General features: G+C 36.5%; 1 protein-coding gene across 3 annotated transcripts in view; it reads left to right on the top strand.

Moving 5' to 3' along the window:
- Positions 1-20,164, top strand: part of LOC133522190 (uncharacterized) — a 45,826-nt gene extending 25,662 nt beyond the window's left edge. The window contains exons 3-5 of one of the 3 annotated variants that reach the window (XM_061857422.1): positions 9,488-9,602; positions 18,965-19,062; positions 20,032-20,164. In XM_061857422.1, coding sequence (XP_061713406.1) covers positions 9,488-9,602; positions 18,965-19,062; positions 20,032-20,153 — 335 coding nt within the window. In that variant the 3' untranslated portion in view covers positions 20,154-20,164. Of the gene's footprint in view, positions 1-9,487; positions 9,603-16,725; positions 17,943-18,946; positions 19,063-20,031 lie in introns of those variants that run through there. The other 2 variants (XM_061857421.1, XM_061857423.1) reach the window with 2 other exon arrangements.
- The last annotated feature ends 386 nt before the right edge of the window (positions 20,165-20,550 follow it).

Here is a 20,550-nt window from a genome sequence, read left to right as displayed (position 1 = left end):
ATTGCAACGATAGCTCACACAACACCCGGTCACCTTTTTTAGGGTTCCGTACCAAAAAGGTATAAAAGGAAGAAACCCTAATGGTTCGAATCTGTCCGTTCGTCTGTCTCTGTCTCTCGTAATATTTCGAGAACTACGTAAGCTATCGATTTGAAATTTGGAATAGTTATTAACAATGCTAACCCAGATACATGGAAAATATTATTTATTTATTTTATTTTTATTAACTATAGGAAAATTCCCATTATGAAGAGGGGGTATATATTTCAAGGTCTAGTTACTGGGTCAAGTGGGGTCAAACTCCTTTGAAAAATTTCGTTTTCGGCGTTCTTTACAAGTCACCATCTTGGCATTGTACAGGGCGGCTATAATGGCGTATGTGCGGCGGACATTTTTAACCGACTTCAATTTCATAGAAGGAGGAGGTTCTGTATTCGGTTGTGGCTATTTTTATACTTACAAATTGCCTTTGTCATTGTACTGTGGTGATTCTGACCTCTAGCGCTCTGGAACGCAATCACTCCGTTCGCGGTGCCTAGCCAACGTCCTAATCGTTTACGCTCCGTAGCGAAGGAAACGCAACTGTCTCTGTCGCACTAATATCGAAGCGTGATAGAGAGAATACGTTGGCTGGGCACCCAGCTATGAAGTACCTAAATGGAAATATCTGGGAAATTCTATATACCTCAATTTTTTTTATAAAATTTATAAAATGCGGAAATGTACTTACAGAATTATTAAGAGAAATATAATCTAGCCAGATCTCAATTTTGAAAAAGCTTGCTGTCTAAGTATATGAGTCTTGTCACCGAAGCTTGATGATATCAGTTCACTATGTCGGGCGGTGTCGGCGTAATGGCAGCATAATTAAATCGATGCATGTGATGCGATGCATATTACATGTTGATATCAATCAGTCGTTCTGAACTTCTGCTATCAAGTTCGATTCCATTTGTCTCAACCAAGTCCCTAGTATAACTTGACCTCGAAATAGATCACAACTAGGCGTAATCAGAGATGATACTTAAACTAGGCCGCCTGAGGCTGTTTTAGAAAAGCGTTGGAAATGCAAGAGCTGACTTTACCGCGCTAACGACTCTCATAGCTCTTTGTAACGCTCTTCAATCACTCGCCGACACATACGAATGAAATGCGTTTTCGCGACTGCATTAAATCGCGACACTAATACGGTTTAGAACTGTTACTACTACCTAGTGAGTATATTATTTTTTTATACAGTTGCTCAAAAAGTGCTACTTTACGTAGCTGTTTAGCGTGCGGAAAGTTGGATTTCGCGAACTAGTGCTTTTTACTTTTCCACTTGTTCCAATTCATGACTACTTATTGATGAGTGTTAATGTTAGTTTCCTTTAAAAGTCGTAATCAACATAAAAACCTACTGTTAATGTAAAAATAATAAATATAAGCATATTTCATATTTTATTACTTACCTCTTCATCATTGTAACACGTTTATTTTATAATATTGAAAAACCGTTCTTAATAAGTTGTCTGAATGGAACGGAATACCTACCGAAACGCCTGTCAAAGAAGAGGCGTTTTTCTTACTGCAAGAATGTTTTAAGTTTCCAAAGGCAACATTCGATATTCTTTTCATATAATTTAAATATACGATACACAAATAATCGTAAGTAACGATACTTAGGTCAATAATAGTATAATATTTTATATTTACCATTGCTTCTGTCTTATAGAACATGCATAAAAAAGTACTTGTTGTTTTTTTTATTTTTTCGCAACTGTATTAAAAAACGTCGTTCGATACACGTGCGGAAATGTCATTCTTCACTCGGAAATCACTGCGGAAATGTCACTTCAGTACTCGTGAAGTAATGACATACTTTCCGCACTAGCATCGAAATGTACTATTTTGTGAAAACTTAAACTACTTCTATTACTTCCCCCCTTTCGTCACCCCTCTTGTAATAGTTTTAGTGCCCTTAGGGAATTAATAATGTATGCCAATAGTCCGAGACTGAAATGCACGAGTTCAACACTCTACTTTTCGTTTCGAATACATGTGCATTTAATAAAACACGGCTAAATATACTCTTCATTAGTATTTCTTGAGGGTACTTCCAATTAACAATTTAGGTGATCTTACTTTAATTTTATGCCTCAAGGGCCTATTTTAGATATATAAGCTAGTTATAGTAATTCTCTGTATATATTTAGGTAAAAGTATCGTTATTTATGGAATGGGCAGTTAATTATTCGAATAGAAATTGTATAACTAATCCATTCAAAACCAATATTTTAATTGCTTATCATATAAAATCGTACATGTAAAGTACAGTGCTCAGGAACGTATCATTTTCTGCATACGTTTTAGAACAACAACGACCCACTTTCGGAGTATGAGAAGTGAAAAGAGTATTGTATACTTGTAGTATCTATCTACATATTAAAATTTCGGCTCTTTACAGCATCAACGTTTCATTTACATTGATAATCGAGTTGATTTTAAAGCTCTCAGAGGGGTCATGGATAGTCCCACTAATCAAACAATTCGCATTGCATTAATTAGTGGTTCGCTTCCTGCAGCATGGCATCGATTTAAATACTTCTCAATTGCAAATTAGTAGCAGTACCTATTAGTCATTGCCAATTTGGCTCCATATTGAATCTACTAATTTTAATCATGTGAATATTCAAACGAAATCCTAGATATTAATGTTACTAAAATTTCAATTTGATAAATATTCATTACCGTCAAGAGAAGTTAGCCACTTTTCCAAACTAGTTTTATGCAACACACCGTGTTCACTTACCGAAGGTGTAATAAATTCCACTTATTTCGTGGAGATGAATATTAAGTGCTGAGTATATTTCGGAAAGAACTATCAGAAAACAAGATTATTATAAAGAAGTTTTAATGAAGAATTTATTATGATGTAGTAATTTAAGGGAACTCCTGTGGGATATAACTCTTCTGTATGTAACTGCAAGCGTCCGTGGGTCTAGTTATGTGAATTTCAGCAGATAACTAACCACACTAACTGCACCAATTTGTTTTTAATATAAATAATAACCAAGCCAACCTCAGTGCTATCAGTACTCAAAGTGACTATATATTTATCAAATAGTTATTGATATGATCTGTCAGCTGTCAACAGTGACACGACCTCTTAAGTCCTATACCCGTACCATGAGTCACTGACAGTGTCAAAACTGACATATACGCTATCGAGAACGTAATTTACTTTGTATACATCTCGCTCGCACTCATATGCGAGTACGACCGAGATGCATAGATAGTAAGTTACGTTCTCGATAGCATTTATGTCAGTGCCGACTGGTGGTAGCCACACTATAATGTCACGTGTAAAAATACGTAAATGAGGAAAACCGTAATCCTTAAAGAAATCAATATTTTATTTGTAGTTCTTGGAATCCTCGACGGCTGGGAGTTGAGGGGCCGGGTATAAGGAGTATAGGTGTATAAATTATTATCCTATTTAAGTAAGTATAAGTATGCGTTACCAACTGATATGTTGTTAACTTTTTTCGATTTATTGATTATTATAAAAGTTAAGAATATCAAATGCTCCTTTATAATATCTATATCTCCTTATAATAATTTATAATATCTATATCTATAATAAAAGGGCATAGCTGTGGTGAATTCTGTCAAAATGCTTTCTATGATATTGGTATCCAGAGAGAAAAATAAAATTGGGAATACGTTTGTATGGAGAAGCGGCCACTAATTTAAACCTTTAAATTATTTGGTGTATGTAAAGTAAGTAGTACCTTTATTATAATATGCACAATTTATAAATTAATCATCCCTAATTTATAGGGGTAACATTTTATTGCCCCATTTCCTGCTAGGGCATTACCAAATTTACAACTTATCACGAATGAATCCTCGATACTAGTATTACTTGACCTCAATAACCATTACACCTATGCGTTATCGGAAACTATTGATATATTGGCTTGCTCAAGACGGTGCGGTAAGCCTAGTGAATACTTAATCTCGAGGTTCACCCGATACTGCAACGTCATTCATATAATGTAGCTCAGTAGTTCAAGTTTCGTGCTTGTCTTACATAGCATAAGCAAGTACTCACAAGTTAAGCTAGTAATACTTGCCCACACTTAAGCGCATATTATGGCACTATCCTCAGTTTTGGGGCCGCACTCAACTCTGACCTGACGTCTTATTTACTAAAACTTGGCATTGTCTTTATCGCGAAAAATGACAATCAATGTCCATTTAAAATGTCATTGTTAAATGACTACAAGAAAGCAATACCGAGACAGTAGGTACGTGTAACATGTTATCCCATCAATAACATGTTTATGTAAAATGTTTCACCTGACACCCATGTGACGGCAGTGAAACGGCCAAGCCATATATTTTGACTAAGGTGTAGAGTTTGTTAAGTTAGGGCTTGTCGAGTTAGAAGCTTGGCTCTACAAGAGATCTGATAACTTTTTGACAGCAGTGCGAGTCTCGTCTTGGCAACATTTTACATGAAAATGTTTTTATGGAATTTCACTTCTTTTTGTATATGTCTAGTTATAGTAATCATCTGTATATATCCATTAAGAATATTGTTATTGTAAATAAAAAAAATACTATCCTACATACCATATCTCAGTTTCCTAGGACTTCAGTGAGTGAGTGAGTGAGTGAGTCAGTGACGAAATCGGGGATTTTTCAATATGAATAAAATCTAAAGTATGAGAGCTATGTAATTGATTTTTTTTTGTGCTTAATAAGTCTACTATTGACACTATATCCCGAGAATTTTATTTACCTCGTATAATCCAAACACAAGTTATTAGGGTTCAGAGAAAAAGTAGGTAGTGCCCTTGCACTTCGCTTTGCTCGTCTTACGCTGCAAATTGTGTTAAAAGCATGAAAATCCGTACGATTGATCTTTAGGATATTTGAAAATAGCTAGTTAGTTGATCGATTCAAAAGTAAATAGTACCTACATATTTCAAAATCTCCTGATACGCCTTCAAGTACACAGACTTTTGTAAGCCTTGGTGCACCCTCGACGATTAAGGCATTAAAAGTTGAAGGAGCCTGTGACAACATGTTAATATTTTTATTGCCTTTTTTTTATTGTGGGACGTACCTCATTACAATCTACAGTATATATTTTTATGTGTACCGCAAACATAAACTAGACGTGTTTTAGTGCTATGAAACAATTCTGGAAGATTTTTTTGATTTAGTATTTAAAAAATCTTCCAGAATTGTGTGTAGTTAACTACTAGAGCATATTTGTGACGTCGCGTCATTAAATACGACGTTTTGAGGACGTTAGTGATACATTGCTTGCTAAATAATTTTATATAAAAAATAAAAGTCATTATTTTTTTTATAAAGCCTATGAAAGTGTGTTTGTTCATTGAAGCCTAAACCTACTACCCTTTGATTATGACGTTCGTATCAAAAATACACTCTGTATAAATTTTACATGCAGTTCCCGTCTCGCATGCAGCATGCCGGCCCCGGTCATGGTGATGCCGGTCCGGTGGTTAGTTGTTTAACCGGCAATCCTGCTATCATAGCCAGAGTTGATCATCGTTAATTGTGATTCAAATCTGCATGTACAATTTAAGCCTGTAACACGTTAGAAAGTAATATGTCACCTGTCAAAAAATCTTCCTTAGGGTGAATAAAAATAAATAAGAAGCTTGAAATATGTTTAATTCAAAAGTATTAAACCGTTTATGGTGGCAGTAATTTAGTGCAATACCGGCGCTGTCCAGTCCACAGAGAACGTCTTTATTGGCACGGCCGGCGAGCGTTCGGCTTTACGGCTTTACAGGCGTCTTTTCTCTTGCTCTTTTGAACCGAACTAAGAGGCATGTTCAGATTTTGAAATATAGAATAGAATAGAATAGAATAGAATAGAATAAAATAGAATAGAATAGAATAGAATAGAATAGAATAGAATAGAATAGAATAATTTTTATTCGTAGACACAATAAGACACATTAAATTACATCATATAACAAAAACAAAGGAAGTATGAAGTGCCACGAAATGGCCTCATCTCAGCATGTTGCTGGTGGCTTCCAGCGCTGATCTTCCGATGAGACCATCAAGTGAGAAAAATCACGAAATATAACAAACAAGAAAGATATACTCGTAATATTGGGTTCAAAATATTATTGCGCCCCTTTCGAATCTTAGAGCGCTCGCCAACCAGTGGCTGATACCAAATTAACATCATATTTTTAAAATTTGGATATCTCTCTCTATGCTCCATGTTAGATTATTATTATTTATTTTCAAACACATGTCCGGCTCACAGCGCAGATCAAACGCCAGGACATGGAAAAACGTGTCAAAAACGTGTGCAGCTGTAATGTTCAGCCAGCAAGAAGTGTGTGTTGAAGGTTGTCTGGCAGAGATCGCTTTTTAGCGATAAGTCCGCCTGTTGTTACCTACTTACTTATGTCCTTTTTTTTTGTTTGTAACATGTATTTTTCTTTGTAGTGCACAATAAAGTATTTTATTATTATGTCTGTCTTTTACAAATTCTCGGGACCATGGGGTCCCGGACATTTGGAAGGCGTGCGTGGGGCCGAAGCCAACACGTAGAGGCCCCTTGTAATAAGACAATTTACTCTACATGTAACGTGACACCAACCGACGATTATCCCTGTTCATACTATAGCAGTGCACCCAAGGATAAGCCCCGGTTAGTGTAGGACTATTGTAAAAGAAGGGTACCAAAATAAACCGGGCTATTGGGTTGAGTTGCAAGTGGACTGGAAACCGGGACTATGGAGAATACTATGGCACCTGCCCTGATCATATGTTTTTAAAAACACGACAAAATGGGCATGTGGTGACTCGCCAACTCACAATATGGGTCCCCGAAAACGGCCGCTCGCACGGAGCGACAAGGGGACAACATTGCGTGAGCGGCTCAGGGTGTGGAGAGGTGTACGCCGCTTTCTACCCAGTGGCTGTCAGCAGCCACTGTGCCAACTCGCGTCTTATGCATATTTCACTTCCACCCTGTTATTATTATTATTATTATGGTTGGACCGGACCGATACAGTGTTTTGTTTACGATGCTTGATATAAAAATAATCTTTACTTAATTTAGTTGTTATCTTTTATCTATTTTTTTCAATTTGTTCACTCTATATTATTTTATGTCTTTTTCCTTCTTGTCTGTTACCTTTCGTGATTTTTCTCACTTGATGGTCTCATCGGAAAATCAGCGCTGGAGTTATATCATGTAATTTAATGTGTCTTGTTTGTGTCTACGAATAAAAATTATTCTATTCTATTCTATTCTAAAAAATATATACACTAAATCATATTTTACAAATACACAAGTAAAAAAAAAACAATTCATAATAATTGAACATAATAATGACATTTTATATTTAGGCATATATGGTAATTTTGTATGGTTTCAGTTTTAAACAGTGAAAGATAAATTGTCATTTAATTCGTGCGGTGTGTACTGTATGTACGTTTATATGTACTCAACTCCCCAGATTAAGGAAATATAATTATAAATATTTTATTTTATTTCGAATGATTAACTTACCTAACATGTCTTAATAAAGTTCACACAAAACTGCATAAAATTGCTCATTCAAATTTTCTCATTTCGTGAAAACAAAATGTTGATTCCTTTATAAAGGAGACAGACGTGCTTTATTGAGACTAAAATGAAAACAATGGATAGTAGTCCAGCCGCATTGTTCCGGAGAAGTATCAGGAGCAGCACACCTTACAAAGCCAGTCATTGTGCGGCGAGCCTTGTCCTAATTCCCCTTCATTTCTTCATACAACAATATAATAATAGGCGGGAAAGCGAAACAAGGAAAATTGATGTCAGGCGCCTAGAGATAAAATATGATTAGGTACATACGAATCACTTGCTTTTACGACGATGACCCTAAAATACTTTTTTAATAAATCAAATGAACGAAGTAAAATACTTACATTTAGCCAATTCACCGATTAATATGTAATCAATAGTTATAAATGCTGATAACTCTTCAATAACTAGGTATAACCATTTTTTTATTATTTGTTGTTTGCTTGTATTTGTATTATTGAAAAAGTTTGTCACTAAGTTCAGAAACTTAAAGAGTTCTGAACATATCCCACAAATCGCACTAACGGAAATAGTTTTACACCCAGTGACATAATAGGTTTATTTTATATTGGTGATTGAATCCAAGTAACCCGGGATGAGTGGCCAGCCATTTATATGTAAAACAGCCCCAACGTACCGTATTATTTTTATACGTAAAGGCGCTGATGGGACATTGATGGCCTGATGATAAAAATAACCTCGTATTATGAACACAGGGCTATGTTATTTATGTTAGACCCCCCCGCAAAGGAATGTTATTTTTAAATGTGTGGGTGTTTTTTTAACGTAGGTATTGTGGTTTGCGGACAGAAAGTTGCGCTGTATTTTATACGAGTACACAAGTATTTTTTGCAGTTCTGTTATAAATAGGTATTTTTAGGCAAGCACGAGGCCGTGCCTGTTTTGTTCATTTAATTACATTAGATTTGATTTTGTGTCTTAATCTCATAGTAGCAACTACACTGAAATTGAGATAGCTACTTAGTAATTTTTATACTGCAATATATATTTATTCTTGTGTAATGTAAATCATCAGTATGTAAAAGTAAATTCAATGAGATATGAACCTTTTTTTTAAACACAGGATATCGTATGCCTGTGTATGTACGCGCCACAAATAAGGAGATTGTAGGTGGTATTAAAATTGTCTGTTTTTTTTTCCAGCAACGGGAAATAGTTTGTACTAGGTATGTTGCCAGGACAGGCAAAAGTGATTGGTCTGTTACTGTCTGTCACTGTTAAAGTTTCGCAAAATTTTATTGTATAAGAAGTATAATTTTATTTTTATTTTATTTAAATATGAAACAAACGGTCATACAAAAAATATTATTACACTTTCTTCTCTTAATCTAGACCTAATAGTTTCCATGTTTGTTAAACATATGTTCACTTCTGATTGATGTTGATCAGTTCGCCATTTGTCGTTGGTGCAACTAGAGCTAAAACGTTTTTAAGAGCGTAGGGTGTTGTGTGTCCTGTAAATGAACGCTGAATTAAAAATACCTGATTTGGTGCATTGAGTGTTGTGTGTACGTGCGCTATACGTTGTGTTGTCCATAAGTCAGATTATTTATCTGTAGATCAAACACACTACTACTGTGTGTAATTTATTTCGGTTTATTTTATGTTTCTTTCCTTTTGTCTGTTACCTTCCGTGATTATTTCTCACTCGATGGTCTCATCGGAAGATCAGCGCTGGAAGCCGCCAGCAACATGCTGAGGCCATTTTGTGACACTTTATTCTCATTATGTTCGCTTTTATGTATGCCTATTTACTGTTTGTGTGTTTATGAATGAAACAAATTCTAAACCTAACTGAATTCTATCCTATTCTATTCTAAAAGTAAGTTGTATTTTTTGTGAGCGCAGGGTGTTGTGTGTGCGCGCCGCAAGGCAGCGCGCAAGGCGGAGTGCAGGGCGGCGCGCAGGTACCGCCGGGCGTGCCGCACTCCACCGCGCCGCCCGGCCACGGCGGTGTCCGCAGGTACGGTCACCGACCACACTTCATTTAACGGACTGTTTAATTATTATGAAGCTTCTCTCAGACTGGCGTGGACTAGAAAGCTAGCCCTTTGTGGTTGTGGCACGCGAAATAACTAGTGCCGCAACTGAAGACCACGGCAGTCAGGAAGAAGCTTAAACTCCGTTATCTCAACGCGACCGGAGTAAATCTAAATTATTCCTGCTGTTATTAAAACAGTGATCAATATAAAACTTGCGTAAAGCTCTATTGATTTTAATATATAATCACCGAACCTTAACTGCTTCTTTCCTTGGTTTTAATTTTTAAAGTCAGTATCAAGTTTGTAACAGCCAAAGAGGCAAAATACAAACATTTGTTACAGGTATAATAAGGATGTTGTAGTGACCACCAATTTCATGTTTAATGCTGATTGTTCAAAATAAATGTATTAATACATTAAGTGTTTCAACGTTCGTTTATTCCTTCTTTGAGATAACAGAGTGCAATAGTTTAAACATGAGTGCAATAATTTAAAGATGATCAACGTCAATTAATTATATCTAACAACTATTTATATACGTTACAATCCTATATCCTTGGTTGGTCTTAAAGAGCGAATGAGTGATTCTGATAGTTTATATAAAAATACTACTTGTCGTTGCAAATGAGAAATAGCCATAACCACTTATGGCTTTTTTAACTAAGCCATAATTATTATTCATAAACGCATTACAAAGCTCAATTATCGAAAGGACAAAACATATTTATGTTTTGTTTGTAATCGAGTTAAGTTTTATGCGTTATAATGTATTTACATATTAACAGAAAAAGAACTATTTACGCACCTACTCGTACTTTGATTGGGACATCAACAGCTTTATTTCAATATAACCTACGGGGCCGTTGTATATAAATCCGTGATACTCTTAAGTATATCTCGTAATGATATAAATAGTACTACGAGCAATTATAATTTTACTGATCCCCGATTTGGATATTTTTGCTACTCAACAAATTTAAAACTACTAACATTGAACTTAATTTACTGATGTATTTTCTAGGTTCCTCAACGCAATTGAGGAACAGTAGGTACTTTGACAAAGAATATACACGATGTAGCGCAAGGAACCAGAAATTTTTTAACAGTGTATTCCTGATCACATTTAAAGATTAAAATGTCTTTTTTTTGCTGGAATTTGCCTAGTTTCAGAGTTTATAACAATTATAAAAAAACATCTTCGTTATTGTTAGATGTCAAAAAGTGACAAATAACACTGCAAAAACAAGGTTTTATGAAAAGAAAAAAGAAAAATTCATTTAAAGTGCCAGTTTTTATATACAAATACATTCAAGAAATTCAAATAAAAATATTTTTATAGTGAAATTTACATAAACTCATATAACATTTTTTCCTTGTTTTGGCCTCAGAAATGCGTGGTTAAAATCTTTCGGGTTCCTCGTGTTACACCGTGTATAACGGATATTTAGAAAACCGATCATCAATCTCCAACATAAAAAATACATATATTTTAAAGACTTAGTTTCTAATTATTACATAATATTTGAAAGTAAGTTCCTACTTATTACATAATTACATAAAACTCATAAATCCGATAATCAATTTGTCAGGAAGCGCCTGAAAACTTTCCCAGACTTAAGCTGGTGAAAAGCTAGGTATCATATTCGGATATCGGATTCACGGATTATATTGGCAGTGGAAAACAATGTTGCAAATCAGTATTATATTATATTACGATATATATTCCTAAATTAATGCGTATTTGATCTGGTCGGTCACCTAATGCAAAGTGTAAGGTTACCAGGCAACAGACATTGTTTTTACAGATGGTGACCAACCTAGTTCATTGCCACATCAATATATTTTCGACTAAAATTACGTAGGTTGTGTTTGATATGTTGTCAGGAATCTTAAAACGTGTTGTTAATTTCATCGCGCTGTCTCTCATGTTCTGCCCCTCACAGGCAAACGCGTATGTCCTGTCTATTATAGTAAATACTAAGTCTATAATCTGGATTCTGGACTCATTTGACCTTGTCAAAATATGTATTTACAACAAAAATTATTATAAATATTGAGCGAGTATACTTTTACTTAGTTCCTGTTTTTATATTATTTTAATATACAATTTCGTAAAAGATTAAATCCCTTTGATTCATATCAAACTTGATTACTTGACCGTACTTTCTCGCATACTAGGTGACCAGTATATCAAGACTCCTAAAATATTCAAAAAAATTACTATACTTACTTACTGCTGTGGCGCAGCGACCCGAAGTGGATCTTGGCCTCCGACATCAAAGACCACCATGCTTCCCTGTCCAAAACCGTTTCTGTCCAGTCCAGTTCAGATGGCGCCGAGTTCGCTAAAGTCTACTATAATTTTTCCAAATTTCATAAAGAGCGGTATAATTTTTCTCAAGTTATCGCGGTTATATGTTGGCTACGCACCCAGAAGGAAAAGGAACGGGCTTTTGCACAAGGCATGTGATGCTGACGATGTTTGTAAATGCAAACAATCCGGCAGTGCGGAATTACGCATTCGTGACATAAACAAATAATCACTAACTGTCATGGCATACATACAAGCTGATATGTATACTTAAGCTGATCCGGATATATATCGAGCTTAATGTAAATGTAATGCATATTAATGATTTGTGGGTTATATGAATTACATATACACGCTGTCTATGTCTACGAACCTGATGAGAGATCGCTGATGATTGTACTGCCCATCAAAACTAAAAACGATTGATTAATGAGTTAATTCATAGACACGTACATGTAATGTGCTAATATAATTAAATATAAATCGAGAGAATAAAAAAGCTGTGACCGCTGTACATATATATGATTTCAATTAGATTTTGATAAAATTAAATATGTCGAAAACATTCAATTTCCAAATTGGCAAACATTAGAAGTGATTAGACATTATTTAGAAGTGATTCCAGTTCGGATAGTATAAAGACTTAATTTTTAGAAGATATTTGTACTTGTGTTATTTAAAACATTATATACTTATTCATCACATTTAGCCGCTCTCGTTCCGCTATATATGGGCATTATATACTGGGGTCAGAGCCGATAAATCGTGTCTTTTCCGTCAAGGATCTGGGCGTAGTGTTCGATGCACGGCTAACTTTTCACGAGCATATTTTTTCTCTCGCGAAGAGCTCCTTTCAAAGGCTGGGTTTTGTAATCCGAAACCTTCGCGATTTTCATGACCCGGTGGCCATAAAAATGGTGTACAATGGTCTAGTAAGGAGTAAGCTGGAGACTTCGTCGATCATTTGGAACCCCTACGAGTCGACGTATGCTTTACTGCTTGAGAAGGTCCAGAAAGCGTTTTTAAGGTTCCTTTATAAAAAAATATTCGGATTCTATCCGTACCTGTACCCGACAAAGTATCTTCTCGGCTCCCTCGGGTACAATTCCTTGGAGGTCAGGCGGAATTACCAACTCCTTGTCATGGCATGCCGAGCCTTGCGTGGGGAGTCAGACTGTCCCGAAGTTGTTTCTGGTCTCGTGCGCCTGTTTGTTCCGGACGTCCCGAGAATGGCCCTCAGACCACGACAACGCGACCTGTTGGCCGTGCCGCCGGCGCGCACCGTATCGCGCAGGAACTCGCCGCTGCCCCGCGCCCTCTCACTGCTCAATGCGCTCCTGGCATCGACGCCTGAATGCGATCTATTTGCTTGGCGATGGGCGGCAGTGTATAGTGAATGCTTGAGATTCTGTGAGGCGATGGATGCTAGGTGCTCTACTGTCCCAATTTAATCTGTTAATGTGCCATTATTGTTTTATAATTGTTAATACTTATAATTATTAGTTAGTTTAAGTTTCGTGACGCATTGGTTCAACTGTAATGTCATGTAAACATTTTTATCAATAAAATAAAATAAATAAAATAAATAAAATTACGCGTATCAGTCAATCCTGAGGACGTCAGAGTATACATAAGTGTTTGATGCTATTCCGATTTATTGTTATGTTATAAACCGATAGGTTAAGCCCCAAAAGGTTGCCTCGAACTCCCAAAGCCGGAAACATTACATACTGCGTAGTCAGATTGAATACGGTATTTGTTCTGAACAAGAAGTTTCTCGGGCGAGTCTCACCTGAACCAATAGAGACCGGTAGCGCGTCAATAAAGTTCACCCTGAATTTAGTATTCAGCGTCAGCTCAAGCGCTCCAACTTACAAATAGAGTATTTATTTTAAACTTTACTGCTTTTAAAAAGGATCAAGTAGACTTTTGGCATTTTAACTTTGAGTAGAGAAAATAATGGGTCAAACACACTTTAGGAAAGTGACCTTTTCCTAAAATGTGTGGAAAAGGTCACATCTGTGGGCAATATAATAAATGTTAACGAATCTCGTACAAATATATAGTTTTTTCTTATTAGACTGAAAAAATATGCCGCCTGTAAAGCCTGTAAAAAATTGCTTTAGATTCCCTCAACTTTGCGATGTCTACAGGAAAGATACGAACGAGTTAAACATACAATACAATATGTATGACCCTAGTGCATTATTACAGAAAGTGTGTGAGTAGTGAAACGCCAATTCGTAGATGAGCAATTTTACCGGATGATGGGAATCTGAGTAGATACTTATATTTTATAGCCAAATTATCTTTCATAAACATTTTTTCCGGTATTATATTTAATTTATAGCTTATCCACTTTACAAAATTGGGAAACAAATTTCATATTAAAGGAAAAATGGAAAAATTCACCGCTTTCGGCAGGACTTGAACCTGCGACCATTGGAAACCGTCCGATCGCAGATGGAACAGTATTTCGGTAGATACCACTAGGCGACAACCTGAGGCGTATATAATCGTACATAAAGGATGGAGGGCGTGCTTCTAGTAGACTTCCGTGGCTCAGTTGAGCTATTAGTTTCCAAAGGTCGCAGGTTCAAGTCCTGCCGCAAACGGTGAATTTTTTCCCATTTTTCCTTTAATATAAAATTTGTAGTATCGCTCGTAGACGTATCTGTTGGATAAAAAAATAGTAAAATTTATATAATTGTTTATGGCATGCATAATGTACCTTACGCAGCGGCTTATGTGAGCGATGACTCGCGAGTGCGACGCGGTGCAGCGCGGTGCGGCGCGGCGACCCAACGGCAATCGGAGATCGCCCACGTAGGACACTTCCATAGGTAACTATCAAGGGATTGAATTCACCGCGCCGCGTCGCATTCGCGAGTCCTCGCTCACGTAAGCCGTTGCGTAAGGTAAGTACATTATGCATGCATTATTCGCTCACTTAAGACACTGCCTAAGACAATCAGAATACATATTTGCTTATTTCGTGATTACTATTGCTGTGGATGGCATAGTCCACGCGACAGAAATAAATAAATATATATATATAGCTCAATTGAGAAACAGACATCTAACATTTACATGCGTCAGAGTGCATCACAATGCTGTCACTGACTGAAGACAAAGGGCTCTGAATGCGAAAGGACTTTACTACAATCACTAATTAATAGTTGAATTTGGAAACATTTAATACTTTTTATATTTATTAATGGTTAGCGGACTCATGCGGAAGTGGTATTTATATTTCAAAAGCAATTTAAATATACAAATATAATAAATAATAATAAAACTCTGATTGCCTTACATTATACATGCGGTACATGCCATAAATAACTATATCAATTCTGTAAAGTGGAATAACTTTAAAATAAAATATAATGAGAGATTATGTTGCTGCCAAATAAAAGTAAACTCAGCTTCCGACGCATCACTCATCCGCGAATTGGCATTTTACGACCTCTGTAATTTCAACTTTCTGTTCCTAAAGGATTAATTGTCTTACAAAGGATTCATAAGCTTCTGTCAAATGTAACAAACCGTAACCGTTGATAATTGTTTGTTACTATCCGTTATTTTGACACGTCTGTTTGTTAGCAAGAGGCTAATAAATGTTTGTAAAAGGTTGCTAAGTTCTATGAATAAGGGGGAAAAAAATCTTTCTTTTTTATATTTTTTCGAAAGTAAAATATATGTAAAATAACTTCCTTATTTTCAAATGAAGAAAAATAGAGGAAGTGAATTGAATAACTCCCTCTTATTTGTGTTTAATTGTGTGCTCGTATTATCCTCAAGTAAAGTACAAATATCATCTACGACAGCCAACATCTTCTAAAACGTAATTAGCGATGCCGGCGTCACAGACAGCGTCTGACATCAGCAAAGTTGTTAATTACTTTAACATACCTGCGCATTATTATATTATGTAGGATAATTCATATCTTTGCAACTACAAATGTTAATAAGTTACGACTTAGTATACAAAATCTCATTGTGAAATGTTCTACACCAAGTATGCTACGATTAATATAGACATTTTTTATGATTTAACGGCACCCAACTTGAATGTGAATGAAATGCTACAAATGCAATATTTAATTAATAAAATAATCAGCTGTGAGTGTTACGAAATTAAACAAATTAAATTAATAGGTTATTCGATTGTTTCATTCTGCATAATCAATACAAATAAAGCTATTTCGTTTTACGCAATATCGTTTCAAACCGAACTGTCTAGTCTCACTATTCACTGAAGCATATTTAAAGCGTAACGACGGTAAATGGCATGTCAAAATCCAACCTATGTCACAAAAATTCAAGAACTCTGTTTTAGTTGTCCTATTTGTGGTTTCTGTACGAAAAAAAAAACATTGAAGGACGTAAGAAGCAAGATTTTTATTAGTTAAATCGTGGTTTTATTTCGTCGGTATCAATGTTCTCACCTGACATTAGACGGCACGACATTAGTTCATTAAGTGGATTTACGTAAGTGTAATGCACTGTAATAATTGGCGAAGGAGACCCAGGTGAACCGTTCACATCATGTTTCATTGAAACATGCATCTGCTCGGCGGTCAACTGTGGGCAGCCTCTACACGGTAATCATCAAACATAATCACAGTACATCTACAAGAAAAACAATTAAAAATGCAAAATTTGTCAGTTTAATTATTACTAAATCAATAATAACACGACGTATATTATACCGAATGCATGTGATGGTGCTGGATCTAAGTGCTCATTATAAAATTAAAATTCTTAATTAAGGATAAATGTTGCAACAAGCTGTGTGTATATATCAAGTAATTGATGGCTCAAATACTACCTCAGCTTGGACAACTTTTCACTGTTGGGGATTAAATAGGAAAGTTTCATACATCGTTACAAGTGCAGAGTGCTACGCCGTAGACCATACGTTGTAGCACGTAGCATGCTTATGCTGTCTCGGAGTTAGAAGAACTTCTCGGGCAATGAAAGCACAAAGTTGGTTTTTACTTATTTTCTGAGGTTTTTACAGTTTGATTGACTACTGCTACCCTGTATTGGTTTCCATGAAAATCACGTACATTTGAAATGTATTGAATTATCATTTACTATAATATCGTATTTTTAATGTAAGTTAGTTATATTTTTATAGGTAAATTAGAAACACAATTGAATTAATAATTAAAATACTATCAAAACCTTAACCTAGGGTGCCGCCGTCAGCGGGACAGGGCACTAACTACCGGTGGTTAGGGCCACAGAATGAGACGCCACCTGAAAATAAGTAATTCTTTTTTTAACATTTTTTTTATGAAAATATGCCACTAAAACAGTATGACATATAAAAAATATGGCGTACTGTTATATACTATACACTTTTTAAATATACAATATGTACAATTGATAAGCACCAATATGCATTTGTATTATTATAATTACGGCAACGATTAAATAAGTACATGTAGGTCAAAATTTCTTTATACATAAGCGCACAATATTTATATAATTAGATAAATTCTCAAACAGCAAGTTGAGTAGTAACCGTTGATTCGTTTTATTATGCTTAGCTTATTTGACATTAATGCGGTATTCGTAGCGCTATTGATTACACCAATAATCGCCCACGTACTCTGTGGAATTCTAATCACGGTGCACATGAACAATATTAAAATTGCATTCCTGGCGTTGCTCTGCGGCAGCCGTTAACGCAATTTATGTACCCGAGTTGCCATGCATCGGAGGGTATTCTTAGTGCGGGAAGTTTAGTTAGCAATTGGAGTAGTGTTGCTAGGTGAGGCGGCGACCGACCGTGCTAGCGGTACCCGTTATCTCACCCGCCGCCGTCACTCTTGTGTGTACGCAACGTATCGACTCTCTTTTCGGATCCCACATTTTTTCTTACATTCCACTGTATGTTTCTGAACACAACTGTTTATTTTTTCAATGTCACATTACCAAATTTAATGTCACGTAATGTAATATTTCATTATCTGCTACGAAATGGGTGCGACGAGACAATGTAAGTAGACCGTAGTACATCTACAACCTAATTACCTATCTACGTTCAGCAAGTTTTATTTTGTAACAACCTATATGTATGGGAACCAAACGCAGAAATCGATAACGAGCGAACCATCGATTGTTGCCGATGGACGCAGATTGTTGTAGACTTCCGCTGCATGACAATACAATATTTTTGATATTTTATTTGCACGTTTGACTCACCAGTAGTATTCGTATTGGGAACATAATGTTAGTGTAATATTATAACGTATGTATGTCAAATGTAACTCTTTTAATCAGGATGCTATTGTATACTATCGTTATTTTAAAATGGAAACTCTTATTTACTTAAACTATGTAAATCATGTTCGATTGAAGTTCTAAAATGAACATAATAAATTTATTATTTAGACAAATAGAACAAGACGAAGTTGCGAAATTGAATTGTTTTGTAAAACATAACTCAACTAACGAGATATCGAAAAATACAGTAGACATTTTACAACAACGAGCGAACGGCATCGCGTCGTCGACCGACCGAGCTTTGATACCACTTTATTTGTCTTATTGTTTAGCAGAAATAAATTCAATTTGCTTTAGAGTTTATAATATTACAATAATATTAATGTTTTACTCTTTTGTCACAGTAGTTTATGATTGCATTCGCATGCACCTTTTTACTAGGCGAATCCCGCACGACCGCAGTAAATATCCTATGGACGGAACATGGCAACAATTCAATTTCGCTTTTTTGCTGTAATTACGTAATATTCTCAAATTTGTATGAGCAGCTTCGGCATTGAAAGTTTTGGCTTCACGCCAAATATATGATCAACGGCACCTTTGGCAGTTTTGCTGTCTCATTACGAGGAGCACAGCGGGCGAACGTCGGCCTCACACCTAGTCGCCACTTCTTCGATTTGCCGCGAGGTGTTCGCGCGCTGTGCCCGCTCGCATGAGTACACGTCGAGGAGCAGTCGGGTGTTTATGCATGCCAACGTATTCGTATTTTGTACGCAGATTCAGTCAGTATTCCAGAGGGCGAGGATACCGCGACTGGCGCACTCGTGGAGACCCCACGCTCATCAACTCACTCTGGCGCAGTCGGCAACCACTCGGTATCCGGAAACAACTTGGTAAGATATATTTAATTGCTCTAGCAGCTTGCTGAAAGATTCTACACCTCACTCAAACCAATTTTTAATTAATTCCAATCAAGGGCACAGGTAAACTCGCTTAAACTTAGGCTGCAGCCTTGTTCTCTGTATCTTTAGGTATTTAAATAAAAGTAAACAAACAATTTGCACATTTTCGGGTAGTTATAACATTTATTGGTTAACCAACCAAATACAAAACTGCCTGGATCTGTCACTGCACGACCTGAGTTTAACCTATATTATTTGATCATGTAATGTTTTCATCTACCCTCAACTGGCTTAAGGCGCCATTTGAGGGCACATTTTGTTTACTTGTATTTAAATACCTAAAGATACAGAGTATAGGTCCCTAATGCTAGCGACAGTCCCAGTTACCATTACTTATTCCATTTTGTAAGTTCCCCATTAAATCATGTTATTTAGTACAGGTACTTAGTTAGCTGTATTTGTACGCACTATTTTCATAGACGTATGGCGCCAAGATAATTGTGTACCAGTGAGAGTACTTGTTTATCGGGAAACTAATTTGAATGAGCTTCGAGAGAAAATTGTCTGTGGTCTGCTAAGAAATCTGACCACTGTTTATATATACAGATTTCTTGATTTTTTTATTCATTTTCAGAACAAATTACACATTCATTAAATATTCTTCCAATACATGCAATTTGCTTAACCCCAAGAAATACGGTTACATGTACCCATATAAGAAAAAATGCTCAAGCCATCCTGGAGGCGTATTCTGATTGTAATAAAAGTTTGTGAATGTGATCTGGATTTGCTATGCAATGGATATGATCTTCAACCAGAAACGTCGCTCTTGACATTCACAAATCCAGATCAAATATCTACATAACCTCTTATATGAATACATGGTATTCGAAACAGTTATTAATAGAAATTTCTAAATAGTATTTCTAAAAAAGCTAATGAAATATGTATCGTATACAGGGAACGCAGAAGTGTACATAGTGCTGGCCCTGCTGATCGGGTTTGTGACGGTAGTGGTGGGGTGCTGGCTGTCGGACAACTGTTGGTCGCCGGAGCCGGAGGACATCCTGGCGGGCGGCTGACCCGTGGCGGCGGGCGCGTGCACGCATGTGTAGCGCCCGCCGTCGGCCGCGGGCGACCGCGACAGCCCGTCGGGCGCGGGCTCGCTGTCTCCCGTGCTGCCGCCGCCGCCCGCGCGGGCGCCCGCCTTGTTCCACGCCGCGCGCCACTTCTGCCGCGGCGCTTGCCTCCGACTCCCCTGCGACAGAAGGACCGAACCACCGGTTTTTTGACACGAACCGTTGCGGCCTTCTTGCCGCATACATGAAAAAACTAACGGCAATCTCATTTCGACTATAGCTAATGGTGGAGTGTGCGATAACGAATAAGTGATTAGAAAAGACTAATTGTTGTAATAGACTTTTGTAAGCGCGTTGTAGGTAGGTACGATAATAAACCAGACGTGGAAAGTCTTTTCTG

Source organism: Cydia pomonella, chromosome 10 (assembly GCF_033807575.1).
Source record: "Cydia pomonella isolate Wapato2018A chromosome 10, ilCydPomo1, whole genome shotgun sequence".
In the NCBI taxonomy this organism is placed as follows: Eukaryota; Metazoa; Arthropoda; class Insecta; order Lepidoptera; family Tortricidae; genus Cydia; species Cydia pomonella.
The sequence above is the reverse complement of the archived record's forward strand: the minus strand, read 5'-3'. Positions and strand labels throughout refer to the sequence as shown.